This window comes from Motacilla alba, chromosome 15 (genome assembly GCF_015832195.1).
Source record: "Motacilla alba alba isolate MOTALB_02 chromosome 15, Motacilla_alba_V1.0_pri, whole genome shotgun sequence".
Lineage (NCBI taxonomy): Eukaryota > Metazoa > Chordata > Aves > Passeriformes > Motacillidae > Motacilla > Motacilla alba.
Genome location: NC_052030.1, coordinates 10,508,103 through 10,533,851, shown reverse-complemented (window position 1 = coordinate 10,533,851; position 25,749 = coordinate 10,508,103). Strand labels below are relative to the sequence as shown.

Genomic DNA, 25,749 nt, shown 5'->3' with positions numbered 1-25,749 from the left:
TACAAGGATCAGGCCAACAATCCCAACACTCTCATTGATCCTACACATGCAAGGTGATGCAGGGACAGGTCCCTTCCTGTTGTGCTTGAAGAGGAGAAGTGGATTTTGAGACCATGAGGCAGAATTTTAGAAAGAAAGTAGTTTATGAAATTTGTGCCTGCCCGATATTGTTTGATGATAACTGTCACAGAGCACTCTTCATGACAAAACCATCTTTTCCCGGGTGGTTCAGCCTGAATCACAAGTCTCTGGAGGTGAAGGAACATCTCCAGGGATGAAGAAACATGCTGGAGGTCAGAGAATCCCCTTTCACCTGCACACTTTGCTATCTGCAGCCTTCACTGATGGCTAAAACCTTGTTGTCTCCAATCCTCAGGCTCCTCTTCCTTTTCCACCACCTCCTGTCTTCCCTGCAGAGTTCCTGCTGTGAATTTAACTTTTCTAACGTGGGATGAGGAGGGGACCAGTGAAAGCTGCTCCTGGGTGATTCCGAGCACCAATGGACTCGCACCACGAGCTCCTCAGGAGAGGGGCTTTGCCTCACTCCATCCCCCACTGGGTGACGTCCCCTCTTCCAAGCTGTGCTCCCTTTGTCACTCCTCCCAACACAACCTCAAACAAGTGTTGGGTGTTTTTTTTCTCAGTAGCATGTAGGTCAGAGCAGAGCCTTAGGGACCTGACAACTGACATTCATCCTCAGCTCAGAATCTGCGTCAGGCTGTCTGGAGGCGATAGAAGTGCAGTTGCTGGTGAGACCAACTGCCTTTTGTGTGGCTTCAATTAAATGTCTTTCTCAGCGTGGGATAGTTGCCAGAGTTCTTTATTTTTTCTTCTTTTTTTTTTTTCTTCTTTTTTTTTTTTTTCTTCTTTTTTTTTTTAAAGAAATGGTTTTGTTTAGATATATATATATAGAGAGAGAATAAGTCCCACCTGGCTTTTTGGAAGGGTTTCAACTGCAATGTATCAGATCCCATATTCTTCTATAAAAAGGTGAGCTGTATTTTTCAGCTGAACTTTTCTCCCTTTTTATAGCTGGGATTTGGCACACACGAGGCAGAAGCTGTGGCAAGGTCACTGCCCTTCCCCAGCCAAGGGAGGAAATCCATGGCATGTACCAGGGCCAGCGATATGGCGGCAACTGCCGAGGAAAACGTTGGGGTGGGCACAAGCTGTGAGCTGACCCCCAAAACTTGCTCATTGCTGGGGTCTGGGGTGGCTTGAGGACCCTGGGAGAGGCAAGTCCTGGGTGCTGTGGAACCTGCCCTGATGATGAGATGCCTTCAGCCACGACCTCTGCAGAGGTACCATGGGGTGGTCCTGGCACAGCTCGTGCTTCTTCTGCCAGCCACAGAATCCCAGAAAGGTTTGAGTTGGAAGGGAACTTAAAGCTCATCTCATTCTAACCTCTGCCATGGGCAGGGACAATTTCCACTATCCCAGGTTGCTCCAAGCCCTGTCCAGCCTGGCCTTGGACACTCCCTGGGATGGGGCAGCCAGAGCTTCTCTGCTTGATCCTCACTGCTCTCTCTCTCTTTCCACAACAGTGTGGGCAACAGGTTAAAACAAGGCGAGCAGCCACCATGGCCTCTTCCCTCTTTCTTCCTGCACCCTTCTGAATTTTGTTTGCTCAAATGACCTTTTCCAGACCTGGGTGTCCTCCTCCCACACTGCCCAGTGTCCCTTGTGCTGTGACTGGGTGTTCTGGCCCCTTCTGCCAGCTGTGAAGGAGGAGGTGGCACAGGGCAGCAGCTCTTTTCTGCTTGACCGCAGACATATTTTAATTAATTTACATTTTTTTCCAGAATTACACTTATTTTCATTACGCATTTATTTCCTATCCAGTGTGCCTATTGCAGTGCCTCTCTTCCCAGCCCCAGCTAGAGAAGGGAGCTGCCCAGTCTCATCCAGACTCACTCCTTCCAGCAGCAGCAGGCTCCGGGAGCCGCAGCACCTTGGCAGAGGAACATTTGCATGAGAAAGCAGGGAGCTGGGAGGAAATAAAATCTAAAGGTGAAGAGGCGTGAGTCACTTGGTGAAACTGCGGTACTGCTGCTGAATTCCCCGGGGCTTCAAACCAGAGCTTCAAGGAGAGATTGGAAATCCCAGGGATGCGAGCGGCCGGGAGTAAGGAGAACACGCTCCACACTCGATACTTGCGCGGTGGGAGCTCGGCCACTCTGGGAGCTCGTTCCTGTTTGGTGGTTTTTATTGTGCTCTGATTAATATGGAAATTGTCATGTCTGCCCAAGGAGGGTGAACACATCCCTGCGCTGTGATCCTGCTCTGGAAGTGCCTGTCGGGCTGAGGGTTGTCCCTGGCTTCACTGGGCTGCAGCAGGAGCACAAAGCCACGTTTTAAATCCTCTGCTCACTGCTCCTGGTTCTTGCACAGCCTTTAAATGCTGTGCCATCAGCTTCTTGATTAATTAATGCTCTTCTGTTTCACTTGTTTGATGATGATGTTCAGAGATGTGACTGAAACTCCAGGGCAGGGACAGCCTCGTGTGCTGAAACAGGCTGGGCGTGTATTTTTAGTAAAACTGTTTTTTCGGCTCAGGATTTGAAGTTTCTGGTCATTTCCTCACCCCTCTCTGAGCCGCAAGTCCTTTCTGCTGTTTGTTGCAGATGTTGAGGGTTAAAATAATCTGGGAGTCAAGTGCTTGGCTTTTGGAGGGAGAGGGAAGTGAGCAGCTGGATGAGCTCTTGCTGTTCATCCAGCACCAGGTACCCAAGCTTATGGCAAAACTTCCAGGGAGCTCCAGTTTTTATATATCCTTATAGAAAGGATGACTTGAAAAAGGCACACAGAGGATTTAAGGCCATTCCACGCTATTGCTCAGCTCAGCTGAAAGAAGTGAGGGATCACTTTGTTGTGCTGGCCTGGAGGTGATCTCAGCAGGGCTGTCTGCCCATCCATCTGCCCACCCAGGGCTGCTGCTGGCTTGTCCCAGGCCCCAGGAGCAGCAGAGGGGCCAAGGGGTGAGATGGGGTGAGCCAGGGGGTTTTGCCACTTCAGCAATTATTCCTTAACGTGTCTCTGCCTGCAGGCAAGGATTGCAGCCAGGAACGCCGTCAGTCGTGTTTGTCCTGCCAGCAGAGCTCACCTTGGAGGTGTCAGCCCTGCAATGGTGCTTTACCTGCAGTGCATCTCTGCAGCCTCCCTGGCTGCATGGATCCTGGAAAAGGCTTCCCTGGCCTTTCCCACCTTACAGCCCAGATTTCCAAACAGTCAATAGACGTTCAGAGCGCTGAGAAGCTGAACACACGGGTGGGGCAGGGGTCTGTGGGCTGCCAGTGCAGATGTGGTTTGGTGTTTGCCTGCTCTGCTCTGGGCCAAGGTGGATTCCTGTCTCCTGGCAGGACCAGCTGTGCCCAGGGAGGATTCTTGCTGCCAGAGCATCAGGGATACAGGGACTGTGAGGCAGCAGAGCTTCACCACGTGGTGCCGGCTGCCTCACCCTCACTCACTCCCAGATTTGGGGACACACATTTTCACTGGAGGGAGGGATGGATGGATGGATGGATGGATGGATGGATGGATGGATGGATGGAACCAGCTGGGCAGAGGTTCCTGTGTGCCCTCCCACCTTCCACTGGGATTTCAGAGCCTGTTGAACCATCCTGCAACCCAAAAAAGGATTTTCCACCAGCAAGGGCTGTGTCTGCCCTCCGAGAGCAGCACATCCAGCTGCCTCCTCCCTTTCTCTTGTAAGGTCAGAGGATTTGACAATAAAAAATGGAGCTGGCAAGCACTAATTGCTTGGGAGACAGCGTGGCTGGCTGGGGCCGTGGGGACAGCGCACCACAGTGCTTTAAAACCACAGATGGGTGCCCAGTGGGATATTTTGCCGGCTCAGGAGGAGATGGGCGAGGGCTCTGCGCTCAGCCGGGGAACACAGCGCACAGACGGCTTTCTAGAAGCAACACAAGTTGAGCTGGTAAATTATAAAATGCCACACTTGAGGTCTGTTACATAACGTCCCTTTACAGAACCTGGGAGCTAAATATAAAAAGGGAGTTACATTTTGGGCTGGTGTAAAACGATGCTCCAGAACGGGTTTGTGTGGGAAGGAGGCTCTGCAGCGCGGCGAGGAGCGGAAAGGCTTTCGGGACCCTGGGTTTGCTCCCAGCCTCTGTCGCTTGTTTTCTCAGCAACTTCACAGAAACCATGAACTCCCCAGGTCTCAGTTTCCCTCTCTTTAAATCAGGGGCAATGAAACCTCCATTTCCTCGCAGCTGCGTTGTCAGGATTAATTCATGTTTTCAAAGTGACCTGAGAATCTATAGAAACCCGAATAGTATATCATTATCCCAAGCTAAACTTGGCACAGAATATCAGCAGGCCAGATTCCCCTCCCACACTGGAGGAGAAGGGGTTGTGTCAGCATAGCCGAGAGGAAAATTCCAGCCGCTGCTCCCAACCAAAAAATCCAGAAGAGAAAAGTCTTTTCAGGCTGAGACCATTTCATTTCCCTTGAGGAAATTCCCCCTTCATCAGCTCTGAGCTCAAGAATCAGCTCCCACTCAAATGGGCTCATGCTGAAGTGCAGAGGGGCTTAATGGGAGTTTTGGGTGGTTCATGCTTCCTCTCTTAGTTGATGGTGATGCTGATGGTGACACTGGGATCCTGCAGGACATGCTGCCACCTCACTGGCTCTTCAGCTCGAAGGTGACAAAGCCAGGAGCATGTCCCATGGGAAATGCAAGTGGGAGTAGAGCAAAGTAGAGATGCACAGAGATGGTGTCTGTGCCAGGATCCAGCCTTCTTGGCAGTGATTTGGGGCTGGTTTGCATTTTTTTTTCTTGTTTTTCAAAAATTCCACTACCAAACTCAGCATGGTCCTCAGTGTTCTGCTTTGCTTGCTCTCCATCAAAAGTTGGGAACAACCTGGCCCAGCTTCCTTCTCCTTCCTCTGTGCACACAAAGAACACAGTACCTACCCAGAAGAGGTAGATGGATTTCTAGGTTGGGTTTGGCCACTGAGTTTGGGGGCTCAAGGAAGCCAGGTATGGACTGAAGGACAGCTGAGGCCTGGGATGTCAGGGGAGAGCCTGGCTGGGGGGATGACGCCACCACAGCCTTGCTCCTGCAACGATGGAGAGACACAAGGACTGAGCTGGGACCAGCCTAGTCCAGCTTCTGGTCAAAGTGGGTGCCTGTCCCCTCCAGGTACAATGTGTGGTTTCTTAAAACCACCTGATCATCCAAACCTGATCCTGTGCCTGTGAAACCCCATCCAAATCGCTGGGAAAAAAAATGTTTTCTGACAGGATGGAGATTTGCAAGGGAGTTGCCAAGCAACTGGCGCAGCTCTGCCGCCTCCTGCTCCTCTCCTCCCTCTGAGCAGGCGATGGCTGCATCCCTGAATCCCCCTGCCCCGGCCAGCCCAGCATTCCTGGCCTTTCCCAGCCTGCCCCCACCTGCCTGGGAAGGTACAAGGGGGAGAAGCAGGAACCGCTGGTGGCTGGTGGGACGGGATGCTCCTGGCTGCTGGGAATGACTTCCCTGCACATCCAAATCTCCTTCAGCAGCAGGGTTAGAAACAGGCTCCCTTTTCCAACCCATTTCCAAGCTGTGCAGCTCCCTTTTGAACTAGTCCCAGAAATGTGGGGAAACACCCAGGAGGATTCATTATAACCCAGCTTTGCTTCGTGTCACCTCTGCATTTCCTTGGAAGCTGCTTCAAATTTACGCTAAGAGGAGCATGCAGCCCAAGCCTTTGGGATTTTCTTTGCTGAAGCTTTAATTTAAATGAACTCTTGAGTAACAACTATTACAAAAATCAGCTGATGTCTCTTGTAAAGCCTTGAACTAACCTCAAGAGCCGTGAGCAGCGGCAGACGGGAGGGGAGGCGCTGATAGCTGGGATCTTGCAAAAGATCAGTTGCTGAGTGAGTGGCAATAAACAGCAAACCCAGCCAGCTTGGAGGAATGGCAAATGGACCAGAGTGTTCAGAACAATCTGTTCCTGCTCCAGAGCAGGGCTGTGGTGCCGGCAGCAGCCTGGGAAAGCGGCTATTCCTGGCGTGAGCAGGTCTGAAATCCTGCTGCAGAACACAGCGCGGCCAAGCCGGGCTAATTACAAGGAGACATGTCCTAAATCAAACAAAAAGCCTCCGAGTGCTTTTGCTGGGCTGACTCCTCTCCAGGGAGCTTTGTGCTCTGCCTCATCCCATGGACCTGCTGGCTGGACCTGGCTTTCTGCTCCAGCCGTCGGGCTAATCCTGGGCAGGGCCACTCTGATCCACTCTGGGTGCTCTGCCTGTGCTTGGCCGAGCATTTACTGCCTGATGTCACCTACTTAATCAGGCATTAACGTCACTGAGCTGCAGCAGAGCAGTTAGTGCACTCAGTTTCTTCCCAGCACTGTGATTGCTGTTAGAAGGGAGCAAGAGTGCCCAAACTTCTCCCATAAAGCCAAAACTGAGGAGATAGGAAGCTCTGGAACTGTCCATATCAACATCCCCACAGCAGGCTGGGCCTGGGGTGCAATTCGTCCAGGAAGATTTATTTCAGTTGTGCTTCTTTTCGTGGGGCTTGTGGGCTCCCCAGGATACTTTCCTCCTGTGATTAACCCAGAGATCAAGTGGCCTTCATTTGATTTGGAAAAGAAAAGAATGGGATGCAGATGGTGCAGAACACCCATACAGCAATTTAATTAATTGCCTTTAAATGTTAATTCAGAACAGTTTCCCTAAGTGATCTTATAGAGGCAAATCCTCAGTTGCCTTAAGCCACTTGCAGAGCGTGTTCAACTAATGAGGTATTCTTAGTCCTGACCAGGAGCCTTGCACGGGACTGTAATCAGGAATGATTAATTGGAAATAGCTCTTCTAACCCAGGCTGTACCTGCTGTGCTCTCCTGTGCTGCCCAGCTCTGCCCAGAGCTGGCATGGAGCCTCTGGAGTCCATGGAAAAGGGAATTTCCTTCCCAGCTTGATGTGCTGCTTTCCCTGCCACAGCCCACCCTCCCAGTGCTCCTCAGCCCAGTCTGGCATGGAGGGTTTCCAGCACAACGTCTGGATTTGCCAACAGACTTCCCTGGGGAAGAATGGGGGGTGGGAGGCCACGGTGGGAATTTATTAGCTCGGCTCAGCCGTGGCCAAGTGCTCTGCCAGGCTCTGAGAGCTGGTACATTGCATATCCCAGCCAGGAGCAAACCCCTGCCTCCTCCTTGGGTGTGATGTCTCCAGAGCTGCTGAGGGAACAGCAGCACCACTGAGAGTAAACTTGTGCAGTTTTGCCTAATTCACAGCAAAAAAAAAAAAAAAAAAAAATATCATAGAGTCATAAAATCCCAGAATTATTTGGGTTGGAAGGGACCTAAAACTCCTCCTGTTCCACCCCCTGCCATGGGCAGGGACACCTCCCACTGTCACAGGTTGCTCCAAGCTCTGTCCAGCCAGGGACACTTCCAGGGATGGGGCAGCCACAGCTTTTCTGGGCATCCTGTGCCAGGGCTCAGCACCCCACGCTGGCACAGAGACCCCTGCTCCAGGTCAGACACGGCCTCGTGTGACAGTGGCACCTGAGATGGCTCTGTCCTTGAGTCCCCTGTTCTGTGCTTCAGCTAAAATCATCCTGCAGTGTCTGTGTGCTTGTTATGTGCCAGGTTTGACCTCAGGCCCATGAAATTTTTGGAGGTCTCTTCTTTCTGTGTTTTCAGCACATCCTCCACTATTTTCCTCCTGCATTCCACCCCGTGGAAGCAGCCTTTGAGCAGTAATTCAGTGTACCTGCTGCAGCCAAAGGTGCCTGGGAGTTAGCACAGACAGATGAAATCCACGTTATTTGGCTCTGCTGGAGTGGTGGAGCCTGCTGTGGGAGAGTTTTGCTTTCCTAAAGTCAAAGCTTGGGGAACTTGCTCCTAAAGCAAGGCTTGAAATAATGCCCAGTGAAGCCAGGGAGGAGACAGTTCACTGCTGGAAATCGCATTTCACTTGGTGTCAGCAATTCAGGAGAAAACCATCTGCAGGAAATTACGATGACAATTTCCTCTTGGAGTGCGGAGAAATTACAGCTGTAATCGAGGAGGCAGCCAACAGCCTCCTCTCCCCTTACTTCTACCAATTACCCTGAAAACTTTGAAGTCATTTCCCTGTACAGAGACGTCTCCACCCCACCCAGGAAGGACAGGCTGGATGAAGGGATATCGTGCAGGGAGAGAAACAGCTCAGCATCTGAGGAGTAGATGGTGTATATCTGAAATGAAGCCTTTTCTCTAAGAAACATGGAGCAAAACTCGAGCCAGTTGCAAAATGCTGCAGGTCTACAACTCTCGATGTGTTTGTGATGGTTTTGGGCCAAAATTGGTCTTGCCTGTTGAAAGCTGATTCATGCACGTGTGAAGATAAGATTCATCAGAGGAAAGAAATAAAAACCTGGCTAGAAAATGTGCTCATGGGACACCATTCACAAGCCAGGTCTTGGTAAGGTGACACCATGAGGCCAAGGGATACCTCCAGGACCACAGAACAACATTTACATGGGCAAGATGGTGATGGGACAGGGGGAATGATATTAAACTAAAAGAGGAGAGATTAGATTGGATGCTAAGAAGAAATTCTTGACTCAGAGGGTGTTAAAGCACTGCCACAGGTTGCCCAGAGAACCTGTGGCTGCCCCATTCCTGGAAGTGTCCAGGGCTGGGTTGGATGGGGCTTGGAGCAGCCTGGGATAGTGGAAGGTGTCCCTGCCCATGGCAGGAGGTGGAACTGGCTGGGCTTTAAGATTCCTTCCAAGCAAAGCCATTCTGGTTCTGTCATTTCAGCAAATGGACGTAGCATGTGTCTGCATTCAGAACCTTCTCTCTGAGGTTTCAGCCATCAATTTGTTGCCTGAGAAGATCTTTCCCCACCACCAGCTGCCTTAGCAGTTGTCAGCATCTTCCTGCTTATCCCAGCACTGCTGCTGGAGCTGATGGGAGTTTGATTATGATTTAATCCAGGCTTTTAGAGGAGGGAAAAAAGAAAATTTTGACAGTTCCATATATAGCCCTCTGACTCACCGATTTCATGTGTCAAACACTAAAGACGGGTTAAGTAGAATTAAGTTCTGGATTTATTATAAATAGGCATTAAGTAACATGAATGTATTGCATTTGCATGAAAATATGGGCCCAATTCTCCAGCTTACCCCAGAGATTTTGTTTGACGTCGATGGGATGCTCCCAGGTGGGAGCTCAGCCCAGCTCTGACCACCCCCTGCAGCCCCTGTGAACTGGAGCCGGTGAAGCAGGAAAATCATTGCTGGAATCAGGGAAAGTTTACACTGCTTGCACAGATCAGAATTCATCCCTTAATATAGTACAATGAGTTTTAATTAGCCCCCAGATCTGCTGTTGAAGGAATAATTTCTGCGTGTCAATCAGTGCTAAATGTACTTGTTAAATCAGGCAAGATTGGTTAAGTTGAAAATTGCATAGAAAGTCACTTTTCTTCTGTTTCTCCCAGAAGCTGGAGAATTTTTGGATTCAAATGTTAAGGACAATCTCATCCTGCTCTAAATACTGTTCTGCTGAAAGGTCCATCCAGACAATGAAGTCACCCTCACTGAGAGCAAGTGTGACAGTCAGGCATTGTTTGGGTGAAAAAAGTCCTCTTTAGTCAAATCAGTGTTCCTGCAATGAGGGAGACAGACACAGACTCTACCAAATCAGAGCCCTCCTGAATAGTTTAATTTACTGACTCGCTCATTGCTAAACAATTCAGAATTGGTCCATGGAGAGGAACACAAAAAGGACAGACAATACGGGCTGTATTTTGAGGCTGGACTAGTCCAAGCCAAGGAAAAACATGATTTGAGTGGCATTGTTTCTGTAAAAATAATGTTCACCCCTGCACCTCTGCTTTAATTGGGAACTGGGGGTTTGGCCCTGTTTCTACTGAGGGTAAAAAGAAGAGATGTGCCCTAAAACAGAGCCAGGGCCACTGGGACTGAGTGACAAGCTCACTGTGGAGAGGTTGTTGTTATTATCCCACGGAGCTGTTGCTCATGCAGGAACAGCATGAGAAGCTCTGGAAGCTTCCCCCAGCCCTGGTGGGGTCCTCAGGCTCCGGTGCCTTCCCAGCAGGGCTCTGCCCTCAGTTGTGATTTTTCTTATCAAACACCACATTCTGCTTTCTGCCACGAATATGATTTCCAATTAAATGCCTCCTCAGAGCCTGTCTGGCTGGGAATTAGGCTGGAACTTGGTGGCTGGGCTGTTAGCTCATCAAAGTCTCTGGGATAACGGGGAGGTGCTGCTGTTCTGCTCGGGGATTTTGCTCGTGGCTTTGAACTCACTGCAGCCCTGCGAACTGGGACAGGCTGCCCTTTGCTCACCTTCAGCTCTGCTCTACTCCCCTTCAGCCCACAGCTGAGTAAGCATCTCCAGGGCTACAAAACACAGCCCCTGTGCTCCTGCCCTCCAGGGATCCCAGAGTTTGTGCAGTCCCTGGGAAGGAGCTGGCCACGCGCTCCGGCTTACAGGGAAAGGATTATCATGGCTCTTATGACTCAGTCCACAGCTCCTGCATGCTTCCCTGCATGGGAAGGAGAGAAGTGGGCATGAAGCCTCAATCTGTCCCCTAATCAATCACCTAACAAGTCCCTGTCCCCAGGGTCCTTCCCCACTTTGGCAGCGCCAGCCGTTGCTGCTCTGGATGCCAGCAGTGGTGGCAGTGAGGTGGTTGGTAATGGTCTCTTTATGAAAAAAGCAGATAAAAACCAGGCTGGAAGGCCAGAAATCTGGATGTGGAGCTGGGATCAAGATGGGAAGGGAGCAGCAGCCCTAATCCTGAAGCACTGCTGGGGATGGTGAACCCCTAGCTGCTCCTGTTGGAGCAAAAGGCTTTGAATGCCAGGTTATGGCTCAATTCCAAGTGAGGGTTTCTCTTTGCTGTGGACACACAGCCAGGGAGATGTTGGAGCATGTGCTCCAGGGCTGGCTTTGGGGCACAAAAACCCCTTTGGTCCATGTAATCTGGGGTCCCAGCAACCCCTTGCTTGGTCCATCATGGGGCACCATCCTCACTCCATTGTGGTGATGCTGCCATGGCAACCATGGAACCTGGGGCGGTGCAGGATGGCACTGGGACCAGCTCTCTTCTAGGTTCTTCCCTCTCCTGAGCTTCTTGCTGGAAATAGGGGTGGATCTTAGGGAAAACCTCACTGCCACCGTGGTTCTGTCTCCTGGCTGGAGAGGAACCACGGTGCCCTGTGTGGGGCTGAGCAGTGTCAGGGGACAGAGACACCCAAGGGACTGCAGCGTGGTTGCTGGGGACCAGCTCTGGGGGTAAGGGCTGCAGGGTCCACTCTAGTGCCCTCCTGGCTTCAGTAGGACAGGGGTGCTGAATCCAGGTGTTCTGCAGGCACAGGGTGGGGGGGACTGGCCTCGCTGGAATTTCTATGGAAACCCAGGTACTGAATGGGATGGAATAGCTCAAACCATCTGTTCTTCCCCTACTTATAAAACTCGATAATTTCACGATGACATCACCAGAAATGCTCTCCTTTTATTCCTCTTGCAGCCATCTGTGATGGTTTCCTCATGTGCCAAACACGCGAGCGGGTGCTGAGGGATGGGCAGGAGGACACAGCCACCCCATTACTCCTGTTTCATTTCTTCCCTTGGAAAGCAATCCCGTGCCTGCAGAGTTTCACTTGATCCCTTCCCAAGGCGTCTACAGAGCAACCAGCAGAGTTAGACGGGGAAAATGAAGGTAAAATAGAAGGACAAACTAAAGCTGAACTTCACAGGGACTATGGAGGTTCTGCTGTGGGGATTTTACCTGTGGAAATACACACCCAGCAGTGGGAGCCAGGTTTGCTCCTGCCAGCAAGGTGCTGGGTAGCAGTGGGGCTGCTTCTCCTGTGCCAGGAATGAGGCCTGGACTGAGATTTGGGTGTTGGGAGAGGCAGAGTTGGGGAATTGGAGTCAGCTGAGGACACAGGTAGTGGTGGCTCTAACTGCCTTCAGTGCATGCCTGCTGGGCAGTTTCTCAGCTAGAAGTCACTTTCTGATGGCTGGGGACAGGAGCTGGGCTCCTGGGCAGCCCGTGGGGCTCGTCCATGTCCCCAGCACCAGTGGCTCTGGTTCTGACTCACGAGGGCCTCACTGTTCTGCTGGGTGATAAAAGAGGTGACAACCTGCCACCACCTGTCCTCTTCACTGGCGGAGGTCTCTCCCTGTCCTGGAATTGAGGTGCTGGCTCCAGCTCAGGCAGCACTGTGTGTTTTGGGTGGTGATGAATATCTCAGGTGCCAGGGAAGAGCTGGAGCTGGTGCTGCTCAACTGCTGCCACTGCTGGCTGTGTTTGCTCGGCTGACCAAAACCTCCCTCGTCTGTGGCAGAGGAGAGAAGCCTCAGCAGACCTGGACCTCCCTGAAAAGGAGAAGGAAATAAGGGCTAAAGTGGAGATCAGGCGTCTGCAGACCCATTTCCACCATGAAGCCTACAAGAGGAAATTCTTCGATGCCGATATCTGGCGGCAAATGCAGGCTCAGGAGTGAGTACAGCTCTGCTTGGCTGCCTGGAGCTTGGGAAGTTCCTCCATGCCAAAATCAGAGATTTATAGACTCCCAGAGGCAGGGACACCTTCCACTATCCCAGGGTGCTCCAAGGCCTGTCCAGCCTGGCCATGGATACCTCCAGGGATGGGGCAGCCACAGCTTCTCTGGGCAACCAGTGCCAGGGTCTCAGCACTCTCTGAGCAAAGAATTTCATCCTAACATCTGACCTCAATCTCTCTTCTTTTAGCTTAAATCCATTCCCTCTTGTCCTACCTCATCTGCCCATAAAAAATGTTGCTCTCTCTTTTTTATAAAGAGGTCTGGGGACCACAGAGCAGAGGTGGGGAGAGGTAAGGACCTGCCCTGGCAGATGGGATGTGCTAAATGTCATTTGTTGTTCCATTTTTGCAGAAAAGCAATAGATGATCTGAAGCAAGAGCACAGACATGTGACATTAACGCTGAGCCAGATCTATTCACCGAACAGCGTGTTGCTGGAAAACAGAAATCGTATGAAGGTCCGAAGCCTTTTGCAGACCAGAATGCAGAATGATGCCCTGATCAAAGAAAGAAAAGCCCAGTTAGCTGACCTGGCGAAGCAGGTGAGAGCATCTGGACTGTTCTCTGCCTGAGCACAGCAGGGCAGAGTCACGGAGTGAGACCTGTGGCTGAAACTCCTCAGTGTAAAACATATTTTATTCAGGCCTTGGAATATTCCTCCTGGCAAGTGACACATCACAATGACAAATAGAACCGGGCTCCCATTCAAGTCAGTAGCACCGACTGGAAAAGTGAGGCTGGGCTCTCAGCCTTGTCCCACCGGTCCCTGCACCCCTGTGTGATGGCACACACCAGCCTGGGGCCACAAACATCCCTCTCCTTCTCCCTTCACTTTTTTTTTATTCTGAAAAAGAGGTAAAACTGGAACAGTGCTGTCTGAGGTGTGGCAAATACAGGAACAGCAGCATCTGAGGGATGCCCCATCCCTTCTCCTGAGGACATCCTGGTTGGATTTGGGCAGGAGTGGGGTGGGAAGCCAAGGGAAACGTGGGCTATGGAAGTGACAGTTCCCTTCACCATCGTTCTCAGAGCCTGCTGCCCAAGCTGGACTCCAGGGAACATTCTGGGATGGTTTGTCATTGCTGGAGGTGCTGCAGAGCTTTCTCAGCAGGGTTAGCTTTCTGTCAGGGATAACTCTGACTTGCCTGAGTCATCCTTCCCCCACCTGCTTCACCATTCTCCAACTGCTTCACTCTTCCATGGATTTATTTCCTCTGGAAGCTCCCCACTTCTGGCAGAAGTTTTCCTCCACTCATTCCCAGAGAGGACTGCACAGATCCCTGCCTGGCCAGCACAACACCTCTACCAAAGCCCTGTCCTCATTGCCTCTTCCACTCTACAAAGTGCTGCTGGGCCATGTTCAGCACCTGCTGGAGCTCCCTCCAAAACCAGCTGCACTTCCTTCAGGACACAAAAAAAAAAAACCATTTCCAGTTACAGTTTATATTTCTGCGTGTGCAGGGTGGGAACCTTTGGGATAAAAGCTGCTCCTATAACTGAGAGCTCATTAATGACATGGTTGCTGTAGTTCGGGTCAACAGAGGGGATTTTCTTTGGCTCTGTGTCCTGACAAAAGTCCAGAATGTAGGGGTGGAGATTATGCTTCCTGGCTTTTTTTCCCCTCTGTGTGTGTGTGCAGGTTGTAGAGCTGGAAAAAAAGATAGTGAATCAAAGAGACACAACCTGGAGGGCGTTGGAAGCAAAGAGCCACAAACACCTGCAGAAGAAGATTGAGTTACTGGAGATGCGTCTGAGTCAAGTAAGGAAACATTTTTGGAGACTTTTGGAGAACATGTGTGGGGTCACACAGCGGCCTGGGACCCTTCTGGTCAGGACAAAGCTCAGTGGTGCAAATGTATTTGGTTGACACAAGCTGCATAAAGCACCTGGCTTGTTCCCCTGGCCTGATCATTCCCAGAATATCTCAAAGGCTCCTTCAGGCTTGGTGACCCAAATGCAGCACTTGTGCTGTGCCAAGAGGCCTGAAGGTCTGCACCTGCTTTGTGATCAAACTGGGCTGCCTGGAGCCGCCTTGCCTTGGACAAAGCCAGCTCCAGGTCTCTGTTGTGATCAACCTGGTCTTCTGTTGCCTTTCCTCTCCTGGGGAGGAGGACAGTGCAGGTCCAGCTTCAAATCTCTTGGGCTGTGTTTGACCCTGCCCTGGTCAAGGTCTTTAAGCAGCAACCTGAGCTCCCCCCAGTCCCTCACCAGTTCCACAGCTTTTGCTTTGCTCTCCCCAGGCCACTGTGCGTTACAACAACATCATGACCCGGAACAACAGGCTCCGAGAGGAGACTGCCAGCCTGCAGATCCAGAAAGCCATTTATGACAACTGCTACTGGAAGCTGGAAAAAAGTCTGGTTCAGCAGAACAAATTGCTGGATGCTGCTATTGAGCAAGCCACTGAGGACTACGAGCAGTGGTACGTGGCCTTGTCAGCCCTCTGGGCAGCGCTTGGGGCTGATGGGTGGTGCCAGTGTTGAGTGTTCAAATAGAGAGACCAGCTGAGGCTTCAGAGAGAGGATTCACCACTCCCATCTAGGTCTGGGTGCTAAGGGTTGGGTGCCTGGTCAGTGTGGGGAGACTGCTACCTCCAGGGTGTTTAATTCCATCTGTCCCTGCTGTTTCTTTGGATGGGATGGACTGCCCCATGGAGAAGTCAATTTTTTTTTGGAGTCCCACCTGAGCTGGGTACTATGCCCGAGTACAAAACCCCACCAAAAGCTGTGTCAGTGGCTGTGAATTGCCTGTGGACCGACTCCACTCCATCCAGATGAGAGCTGGGGACATCACAGGGGTTTTGGCAGGTCTGGCCCTCCTGGGAGTGGCCAGGAACACAGAGCCTTGTACACACACGAGGTGTGAGTGCTGCTCTCACGTGCAGGATGGAGGATCTGGGGCGGATCTCGGACATTCGGGACGTGCGCTGCAGAGAAACCATCCAGTACAACATCAGGCTGCTGGAGAGGAAATGTGCCCTTCACCAGGAGAGCAGGCTGAAAAACTTCTTCCTCAGCAAATGTGCAGATCTCTCTGTATTGAAGGAACAGGCCAAAGAAAGAGAAGGTATCAGAGGAGAATTTCTGGCACTGCGACCACACACCCGAAGTCTGCAGAGTTGGTGGGGCTGGGCTGCTCATGATGGTTTATAGAATTGCACCCCAAAGGCAGGAGCCTGCCCTGCCCACAACCTCCCCCACCCAACCTTCACCCTCCAAACAAAAAGGCTGAACAGTGATAATTGAGTGAGACTGTCTTGGGGTGCCCTCGGGACAGGGAGCTGCTCCTGTGTGCAGCCATGGCTCCTTTCACCACAGAACAGGTTGGATTGGAAAGGAGTCTTAAAACTCATCCAGTTCCACCCCCTCCATGGGCAGGGACACCTTTCACTATCCCAGGTTGCTCCAAACCCTGTCCAGCCCAGCCTTGGATGCTTCCAAGGATGGAGTGGCCACAGCTTCTCTGGGCAACCTGTGCCAGGGCCTCATCACCCTCACAGGGAAGAATTTCTTCCTAAAATCTAATCTAATCTAATAATTCTATCCTCCTGAGAGGGAATCCATGGTGTTAGCTCCATTCCCATGACATCCCTGCTTAGTTTCCTGGTGGAAGAGGCACCCTCTGCCCCTCCAGCACTGCTCCCTCCTGCCCCAGCCCTGCACCAAACCCCACAGCACTGCAGGGAAGGTTCTGCAAAGGGCAACCACGGCTCTCTCTCTCTTTCTCAGCCTTTGAGGCAGCTGAGAGGGCCAAAAGGAGCCAAAAGGAGAGCTATGAGGTGGCCTACAAGCGTCTGCTGGAGCTGTCGGACGGAGACATCGATGATTTCTTGGAGGACTTCCTTGAAAAGGACAGGAGATTCTTCATCCTCTTTAACTATGCCATTAGGCTGAACGTCAGGAATGAGGGCCTCAGGCAGCGGATCGAGGCGATCCAGGTCTGTTCCTGGCTCTTCGTGTCTCCCCTTTCCAGGCAGTGATTTTGGGTCAGGGTGGGTTTCTCCTCTCCCGAGCGTCCGGCATCTCTGCCCACATCCAGCCTCACAGGTAGGATTAGGGGGATGCAAAGGAGCCGCCAAACCCGTAACTGCGCTGTGTCCTCGGAGCTAAACGTGTCTCAATGCTGCCACCGTGTACCCAGCAAAAATACTGCATGGTCCCGGGGAGCCAGGAGCTTCCCCGAACCGTGTGGGGCTGCCTGCGTGGAGACTGGGGTGTCTCCATTTCCCTGGAGGTGTCCCTGCTCCCTGGGCTGTCCCCAGCCCCTGCCTGGAGGGTCAGGTAGGGCTCCATCGGTGCCCTCTCCACGTGCTGGTGCTCCATCCCACAGGATGACATGATGGCCATCAGCACGGAGCGGGAACAGGCGGAGACAGCCCGGACTCACGTCCTGCAGGAGCTGGAGGTATGGTGGCCATGGATTCCCTCTGGAAGAGCAGCACATCCCTGTCTGTCCCAGCACTTGTTCCAGGGAGTCCAGTCCTGTAAATGCTGCTCTGGCCAGTGGCTGGAGAGGTGTGGGCAGGAGAGGGCCCTGCAAAGGTTTTGGCAGCTCCCAGAGCATGGTGAGAGGGTGGCTGTGGGGCTCCTGCCAGCCCCGAGCCAGCATGGGCAGCTGGGGATATTCAAGAACTGTCTGGACACAATCCTGTGCTCTGGGATGACCCTGCTCAAGTAGAAGTTGGACCAGACCACCCAGTGTGGTTCCTTCCAACCTGACCCATCCAGGGATCCTGTGATTCTGTCTCCAGACTGAAACTGGGCAGCACTGGGGTGATGGGATCAGCGAGGGGCTGGTGTGACACCTTTGTGACACAAAAACCTTTGCTGGTAGGCAAAAATAGCGGAGATCACCGAGGAAGCCAACAAATATGAGAACAACTGCAAGGAGAGCAGCAAACTCCTGGGACAGATCCAGTCTCGCATTGAGACCCTCTTGAAGGACATGGACTGCGACACTACAAAGATAGTGAAGCCTCTTGGGGACAGCTTGGTGCCAGTTTTTGGTAGGCCACCACCCTGGGAAGTCCTGTCCACCACCTGCTTGCACTGTGTTTAAATTGAGCTTCTGTTTTCCCCTGTCCCATGTGTGCCCTAAAGTGAATTTGCAATGCCAAATTCCCAGCAAATTTAGGAGCTCATTTGGATTTTTAACATCCCAGTGGATCCCCAAATCCTCACTGTGGCTCTGGGTGTTGAAGTGCAGTGGAGGTCAGCCTCTCCTCCCCGGCAGCCAGCAGGAGGACAAGGGGAATTGCACTAGGGGAGGTTTGGGTTGGATAGTAAGAAAAATTTCTTGACTGAAATAGCGGTCAAGTATTGGAACAGGCTTCCCAGGGAAGTGGTAGAGTCACCACCCTAAAAGTGTTCCAAAAATAAAGGGGATGTGGCACTTTGTGGTATGCTTTAACAGGCAGGGAATGCTCAGTATGAAGTTGGACTTGATGATTTTGGAGGTCTTTTCCAACACTAACGAGTCTGTGATTTTATGATTCCATGACCCAGCCTCAGCCCCCTGACTCTGGGGGAGGGAAGCCAGTGGATCCCCTGCTCTGCAGACAGCCAGGGGTGGGTTTGGGCAGGGTCCAGGTGCAAGGACACTGCAGGACACTGTGGCTCCTTCCCACCCAGGTCCCGTGGAGAACAAGATCAAGGAGTTCCTGCTGAAGGAGTCCTTGCTGCGCTACACGTCCATCGACCGCACCCAGCGCGCCCAGGCCTTCGTCAGCCCCCTCCGGGGAGCCTCCAGCCTCCTCTGGACCATGGACAGGGCCAAGCTCTGCCCACCTCCCCCAGACCTGGAGGAGACCACTGACCCCAAAACCGGTGAGCAGGGAGAGGGGAGAGAGGGGCCATGGCTGGGCAGCAGCCGTTCCCCAATCCCCTGAGGCTGCCTGGCCAAGCCCTGCTTCCACATGTCCTTCCCAGCCCATCCCCTCCAGCCTGTCCTGCCCCGCCGGGGGGTATGAGGCCTGTAAAACTGTGTATTATGGAATGGCCGTTCTCTTGGGCAGTGGAAGAGCCGCTGGGTCGGGCTCAGCTGCGTGAGCTCGTTATCCAGAGGCAGCAGGAGGAGGTGAGCAGGCCCCCCAGCTCGGGCAAGAGGAGGAGGAGATTCACATCACACAGTGCATCAGGGACCAGGAGCCCATCAGGGATCAAGAGCCCATCAGAGAATTAAAGATGCTGTTTCATTCTTGTGCTTCTGCATCCTGCACGTCATTCCATCTTCCTTCTCTGGAAGGAGCCCAACACCTTTCACAGGCTTCAGAACCTCACCAGGTGATGTTTTGGCATGGCTTCACCCACTTGTGACAGCACCCGCGGCCAGGGTGGGATCAGCTGCTCTAGCAGAGGGTGGCATCCCTGTCACACAGCCTGAGGCACTCCCCACAGACAGAGATGGGGACCATGGTGCCAATCCTGCGCCGTGCCTGAGGGCAGGGCCTGCCCGGTGGGATGCAGGGGATGCAGGGGATGAGTGTGCTCATGTCTGCTAAGCTGGCAGAAGCTGACAACTCTCTGCTGCCTAAAGGAAATCTGAGCTCAGCTGGCCCTGGGCTGTGGGACCAGGTGGGATGGGCACAGCCCAGTGGGAACGGGCTGGTTTGGGGCTGGGAGTGGGACTGGGAGGCAGAGGGATTCAAGGACACATAAGGGTCACGTGCAGCAGGTCTGGGGCGCTGAGGCCAGCAGGGTCTGGAAGGATCTGAGGGCTCCCGCGGGGCACAGGCACAGCACACCAGCCCAAGCACTGCTCACACCAGCAGCTGGGTTTCCTCTTGCCAAAAGGCCGTTTAATGTGAATGCCATTCCCGTGCCAAGTTCCCAGGCACATGCCTCTCCAGGGGAAGAGGAAAGGGAAACCCCCGTGTGACCTGGGGAGAGGTGATCTGGCAGTGCCAGCCCCAGCCCTGAGCCTGGGCTAGTCCTTCTCTTCACCATGAGTAATGACATGGACCAGGTTCTTGTAGTCCAGGTTGCCAGACATGTCCGGAGGGAAGGCAGCGAACATCTGATCGATCTGCCAGGGAAGAGCAGGGAGAAAAGGTGGCATGGGAGGGGTTTGGGACCAGGGCTGGGAGGAGGGATGGGGTCTGTTGGGATGGAGGGAGGCTGGCAGAAGGTGGGAAGGAGGTCATACCTCTTCCTGGGAAAACCTCTCCCCCTGCGTCATCAGCATTTCTTTTATGCTGCAAACGAGAGAGCGTGGTGAGCGCTGGGCAGGTCCTCATGGGGACACCCCCATCACTCCCTGCCCCAGGTACCCCTGCACTCACTAGGCAGATTTCAGGCCTTTCCCCTCTGGATCGAACACCTTGAATGCATTCAGGATTGTCTCCTCTGGGTCAGCACCTGCGGGTGACAAAGCCACGGCCATTGGAGATGGTAAAGTAGGAAGCCATCTGCAACCTCCTGCTTCTCCCAGCCTTGGGGGCAAAATGGGGGGCAGACTGGAAAGTGGGGCCCCTGCAGGAATACCGTCCCTGCAGCTGGACACTTGAGTGAAGTTGGTGGCATGTAGAGGAGCAGCCGTGGTGTGAGCACAGAGCAGGCGGTGTCGCCACCGCTCCGGCATCCGGCATTTATCTAATCTTTGGAGCGTATTTATAGAGCTCCAGGCACAGCCCTTGGGGCCCTGCAGCCTCTTGGAGATCTGCAGGAGGCTGCATTCCTTGGGTTAAGTACGTGATTCAGGGTGCAGCCAGATGGGATGGTGGGTCAAAGTCTGGCTGTAGGCAGGGGGGCCACTGTTGGCACTGCTGGTGTCAGCAGGCTCAGAGGAGCTGCAAGAACTGTCCCTTCTTCCTGTGGGACAGCAGCAGCACAGCCATTTGGGTTTTGTAAATGGCTGGGGAAACTGAGGCACGAAGACCATCTCATACCCCCCAACAGTTTGGGAAGCTGTGGGATAAGATCTGGATCTCTGGACCTAGGGATTGAAACCAGCAGGAGTTTTGGGGCATAGGAATGCCACTGAGCACCACCGAGCACTCCCAGCTCCCCAGGTGGCCTCTCACCCTTGAGCTTCTCCCCAAACATGGTGAGGAACACAGTGAAGTTGATGGGGCCCGGTGCCTCCTTTATCATCTCATCGATCTCCTCGTTCTTCACATTCAGGCGCCCTGGGGAGAGCAGCTATGGGTCAGTCGTGGATCTGAGTCCTGCTCTGCGTGCTGGGGGCTAAAAATACACACCACAGAACCCTTCCCTGGGGATTCTCCCCCACTGGAGGAAGTAGCACGTTCCTGGGGAGCCACCTCTGACAAGGAAAGGAGGTAGCAGCAGTGAGGTGAGGGAATCATCTCCAGCTCTGGCTTCTCAGGCTCCAGGATCACAGAAAAGAAGGATGAAAGGGCTGAGCTGTGCTGCTTCCTTGCCTCACTGCCCCATGGATCAGCCTCTTTTAGCCCTCCTTGGAATATGTTTTGGGTCAAGACCACCAGCACTGGGGTTCTCCCTGTCCCCCAGCACCAAGAGCAAATGGGATTGAATGCCTACACCCTTTCCCCGAGGCTGGGTTGTCCTTGGAGCTCCATTGCTGATTCATGCTGACCTCTGATGGCAGAGCCAAGCTCGCAGTGTCACAGCCTCCCACAAATCCCCTAAATCCCCTTAATGCCCACACCCCCTGGGATGCCGTGGGATGGGCACAGCCAGGTGCTCCTAAGCACGGGGAAGGCAGGGAGTGTTTGGCTGTGTAATCCAGGAGCTGGCCCCAGTGCCAAGGGGATAAACCAGCGCTGCTGTGGGAGCTGCTCCGGGTCACCCCCGAGGGATCTCCCAGGCTGACAGGCTTGGGTTTGGATCGGGAGGTTTTTGGCAAAATGGGAGATCAGGTGGATGACAGGGGCTTGGTTAAATGCCCCACCCCACCTTGTTTCTCAATTAGCAGGCCTGATGTTGGCAAAGCTGTCGGGGAGGGGAGGCTGCTAAAGCTGGGCTCACCAAGGGCAGCAAAGGTGTCTCTCAGATCTGCCTTGTCGATGAAGCCATCCCGGTTCTGATCCATGATGGTGAAGGCCTGGAAGCACAGGAGCAGGGCAGGGAGCACAGGGAAAGGGAAAATTGTCAGCTTTTGCAGAGGCATTAGCACCTTTCTCCATCTCCCTTCAGCTCGGATGGGATAAGGGCATTTTGAGCCCTCCCAGAAGGGGCTCTGGGGGTCTCACTCACCCTAAACCCTCACAGTCCTGCACCATGAGGCGATGGCAACCCAAACCCCAAAGCTGCACAAACCCTTTCCTTGGCCAAATCCATCTCACCCCAGAATGACAGCAGGCAGAGAGGCCAGCCTGAGCCATCAGCTCCTCCAACTGGGACCAGTTATCCCTGGAACTGGGATCTGCATGTGCCTGCCATGCAGGGAGATGAGAGCTGGGAGATGTGCTCCAACTCCCTTGGATGTGCTGATCCTCTGAGGGAATCTGCCTCCTGGGAAGCTTGGAGGCTTTGCTGGATTTAACGGTGTCACTGAGTTGTTATTCTCACTTTTAAAATAAAACTACCCAAAACCAGGCCTGCTGCCTCCTGGTGTGAACCAGCTGTCACTTGAGAGCACCCAGGAAAGAGCTGAAGGTCACACCACATCAAGGACCCTCTGTCCTTCCCACCAAACCCACCTACCTCTTTGAATTCCTGGATCTGGGCCTGCTCGAACATGGAGAAGACATTGGAATTAGCACCTTCAATCCTCTTCTTGGCTTTCTTGGGTGCCTGCAGGAGTCCAGGTATGTACCATTAGCTCACTGGCTTTTTATGGGGTGAAATAAAAGCGTGGAAGTGCCCTGTTCTTACTCGTGACTCCTTGGTGGGAGCTTTGGGCTGGGGCTCTCTTCCCTGGGGGCTGGGTAGTTTCTCCCTGCAGCTCTGGGATACTGAGGGGCATTAAGATTCCTGCTTAAATTTCAGCTCCTGGTGAATTTAGCCAAATAGGTCCAAGGAAAGACGAGGAGTGAAATCACTTCTCCCACTGGCAGGTAAAAGGGTCAGCACTGGGGTGAGATATCCCCGCTGGAACCCTGGTTTTGGGAGCACTGCTGAGGTTGCACATGAAGGTTGTGGTCAGTCAGTGCTTCTTTACCCTGCTGTGCAGATATTAAAATATGGCTTAATTAAAATTCTGCCTCCTCCTGTGCTGAGGCTCGAAACAAGCAGAAATGGGTCAATGTGTGTTTTAAAGAGGACTGAAGAGCCCCTCGCTGTCCCACCCAGCCCATTATCCCTCATTCCAGTGCCTGCTCCTGCAGCTGTTTCCTCTCATGGGGGTCTGTCAGGAGGAGGATTTTGGGGGCCCAAAATGGCCCTTCCTCTCACTGCACGAAGGAAGGCAAAAGAGAAAAATGGCATTTGGACCCTCAAGCCATCTGCCCTCATTTGAAAGCTCTGCTAGCGTGGGAGACACCTCTCTGTTCCCTGTGAGATTCTGCTGACCCACCCAGAGATGCTCCCCAGTTTTTCCACCCCCTTTCCAAGGCAGACAAGAACTTTTGGCCCTCAACTCCTTGTTGCCTCCTTTGCCCCCTGCCCATTAAAGCTATTTGGGTGAAAAATCAAATTCATTTTATCTCTTCCTGCTGGAGCTTTGGGCTCTCAGTACTCACCATGGCTTCGCTCAGCTGCCGATGTCACTGTCAGGGGTGTCCCAGAGGCACTCCCTCACTCCCCCCGGCTGGAACAATAAATACACCCCCCTCGGGGTTAAAAATAGCCCCATGCCCACTTTTGGCTGTAATAGGTAATTTGGCCGCCCCCAACCCTGTTGTCTCTGCCTTTCTCTGTCCCTCTCTCTCTAATCTGGAACGGCAGCTTGTTGTTGTCACCGGCTGACGTGACATGTGAGCCCGGGAGGGTTTCAAGGTTAACCAAGCGCCGGGTGGCCCCCAGCTCCCACACCGGGGATGCTGAGCCGGGGCTGCTCGGGAACAATCCCACCTGCCTTTGTCACTCGGGCTGGCGCCGGGCTTGTCCCCTCCGCTGGGACACGCAGGGAGGGGTTGGCCCCAGGGGACCCCCCGCTAGAATCCCCCAAGCCTTGGGACGTGGATGTTTCTCCTCGGGGCTTCCAGGCGTTTTTGGGAGCCCCGTGGCAGCGTTGGCATGGCACAGCCGGGAGCTGCTGGGCTCCGGTCCCCTGCCCGTGGGTCGCCTCCCTTGGGATGCTCCCGGAGCAGGAGCAGCTGCCCGGTCACCCAGCCCGTGGCCGAGCGGGGACATCCCCGGAGCTGCAGCCCCATCCCGGAGCGCTGCGGCGGGGCCGGAGGCGGATGCTGAGCTGCGGCAGAGCCGGGCGGGCACGAAGAGCTCCACTCTCATGTGTCACCCCCACTGGGGCACCTGTCACCCACTTAAGCCAAGCATTTGCTCGCCCTGGTCCCGGTGGGACACGCAGATTTAACTCTCCCGATTCCGGGCTCTGTCCCGGCCACACATCGTGCAGGGGTGACGCTCACACTGCCCGGGCTCTCTGGATCGGCATTCCTGCAGAAAGAGCCAAGGAATCCCCCGGTTTTGTGGGCGGCAATCCCACAAAACCTTTCCCATGTCTGCTGTGCCTGTGGAGCAGGACTTGTGGCTGCCGGGCCGGGCGGTTCCCTTTTGTCTTCAGCCTGTTCATCTCACCCCGCTCCCTCTCGCCTTCCCGGGATGAGGCTGGAGGAGAATTCACGGGGTGGGAATGGTGCTGCCAACCCCAAGGATGCCCATCAGCCCCCCATGGCCATGACCTGGTGGCCTCGCTGCCCGGCATTGTCCCCTCCGCATGCCGAGGAGGGTGGTGGGCGAGCAGGGAGGGCTGGGACGGGGCTGGGAACAAAAGGGATTGTGAAACCAGATCCCTGGAACTGCGGGCTCTGCCCAGACGCTGCCCTTGTTCTCCCGGAGGTCACAAATATCGTGTTTAATCCCTGGCACTCGCCGCCCGGCTGCCACGGCCGTGCCAGCGAGGATGGCATTACGGGGAGGATTTCAGTGGGCAGTTTCAGGAGATTTCAGTGGGGAAGTGTGTAGGGCAAAGTGCCTGTGGAGGAGAAGAACTCCCGATCCGGGATTTCAGGACGTGTTTTGGGGTCTGTGTGAGCAAAAAGGGCCGGAGAAAGAGCCGCGGAGGCAGAGCTGGGGCCGGGACCAGCCCCGGGCACAGCCAGGGATGAGAGGGATCGATCTCGGCACTGCCGGTCCCTCGTCCTGCCAAGTTCAGCTGGATTCATCGTCCAGCCGAGCCCAATTACCTTAATTTGTGGCATTAAGGAAAAATCCATAAGCATCAGGGAAGTGATGTGTGGTGGTTTCACAGGACCGGCCATGGAGCCACCGGCGCTGCCTGGGCTCTGTCCCTCCCCGTCCCTGGCTTCGTGTCCGTGCTGGGGCAGGGCACAGCAGGAAACCCTGGAGCTGTGGAGGTCTCCCAGAATGTTATTTTTTCAGAAACAACCATTTTTTGCCCACCCAGCCTGGAAGAAACCAGACCTGTGTCTCTCCCTGGTGTTGCCCGGGTTGTGCTTGGGGTGAGATGCTGGCTGGGGGCTTTGAAGGGTCAGGGTGCAGAGGGTGGCACAGAAATCTGGGATGGGCATGGGGGTGCAGATGGCTGCCGGGGTTTCTGCTGTGATTTGTAAGGCGTTGCATCTGCTCCACTGCTCACTTCTTGCTGTCAGCTGAAATCCTCTGCGCTGCACGGGCCAGATCCTGCTCTCCCCTGAGGATCCTGGTCCAACCTGCAATGGAAGCTCCTCCAGGCACATCACATCCTTCTCCTCCTCTGGATACTGGGGGGCTTGTTGGCCCCCAGGAAATCCTGAGTGCTTTAAATATGTCTGTATGCACCAACCTGCCTCTGGAGCCCGGCAGTGAACAAAAGAGCTGTGGGAAGTGGCTGCAGCCTGTGAATGGATGTCAAGGAATAACACACGGATCTGTGCCACGGCAAAATCAAGCATCGTCCCTTCTTATCTGCAAAAGAGCCTGTGTTTTACATGAAAAAGCCTTTCTAATTAATAGGCCAGCCCCTCTTGAGCTCGATAAAAAATGGAGTCAAAAGGATTTGATTAACCCCTGCTCTGTGCCGGGCGCGTGCTCTGCCTGAGCCAGACGCGGCCCCAGCCCCAGCCGAGGCCTGCCCGGGGCTGATAACGGCTCCGTGTCCCGGGGATCCCGGCAGCATCCCGCTACCCCCGAGCCTGAGCACCCTCAGAGCCGGG

General features: G+C 53.7%; 2 protein-coding genes across 2 annotated transcripts; one reads left to right on the top strand and one right to left on the bottom strand.

The window, feature by feature from the left end:
- Window positions 1-1,128: 1,128 nt before the first annotated feature.
- CCDC63 (coiled-coil domain containing 63) lies at window positions 1,129-19,548 on the top strand. Its single transcript, XM_038152887.1, has 11 exons — window positions 1,129-1,158; window positions 12,334-12,488; window positions 12,904-13,093; window positions 14,191-14,413; window positions 14,763-15,029; window positions 15,094-15,120; window positions 15,327-15,617; window positions 16,280-16,488; window positions 16,881-16,955; window positions 17,385-17,603; window positions 18,070-19,548. Exons 1-11 carry the CDS (start codon window positions 1,129-1,131, stop codon window positions 18,436-18,438), a joined length of 2,055 nt encoding a protein of 684 aa, XP_038008815.1. The 3' UTR covers window positions 18,439-19,548.
- Window positions 19,461-23,373, bottom strand: MYL2 (myosin light chain 2). The gene is made up of 7 exons (XM_038152902.1): window positions 23,155-23,373; window positions 22,178-22,267; window positions 21,500-21,575; window positions 20,572-20,676; window positions 19,831-19,906; window positions 19,695-19,743; window positions 19,461-19,574 (listed from the first exon to the last, which is right to left on the bottom strand). Exons 1-7 carry the CDS (start codon window positions 23,155-23,157, stop codon window positions 19,476-19,478), a joined length of 498 nt encoding a protein of 165 aa, XP_038008830.1. The 5' UTR covers window positions 23,158-23,373; the 3' UTR covers window positions 19,461-19,475.
- Window positions 23,374-25,749: the final 2,376 nt, after the last annotated feature.

What these genes read in the sequence shown, in the direction of transcription:
- MYL2 (XM_038152902.1), bottom strand. An exon ending in GTTTGGGGAGAAGCTCAAGG is followed by an intron (nt 19,907 to 20,571) that starts GTGAGAGGCCAC and finishes TGTCACCCGCAG; the next exon opens with GTGCTGACCCAGAGGAGACA. An exon ending in AGAGGTTTTCCCAGGAAGAG is followed by an intron (nt 19,575 to 19,694) that starts GTATGACCTCCT and finishes CTTCCCTGGCAG; the next exon opens with ATCGATCAGATGTTCGCTGC.
- CCDC63 (XM_038152887.1), top strand. Translation starts at nt 1,129, where the DNA reads ATGGCGGCAACTGCCGAGGAAAACGTTGGG. An exon ending in CAGTGGTGCAAATGTATTTG is followed by an intron (nt 14,414 to 14,762) that starts GTTGACACAAGC and finishes GTCCCTCACCAG; the next exon opens with TTCCACAGCTTTTGCTTTGC. An exon ending in ACAGGCCAAAGAAAGAGAAG is followed by an intron (nt 15,618 to 16,279) that starts GTATCAGAGGAG and finishes TCTCTTTCTCAG; the next exon opens with CCTTTGAGGCAGCTGAGAGG.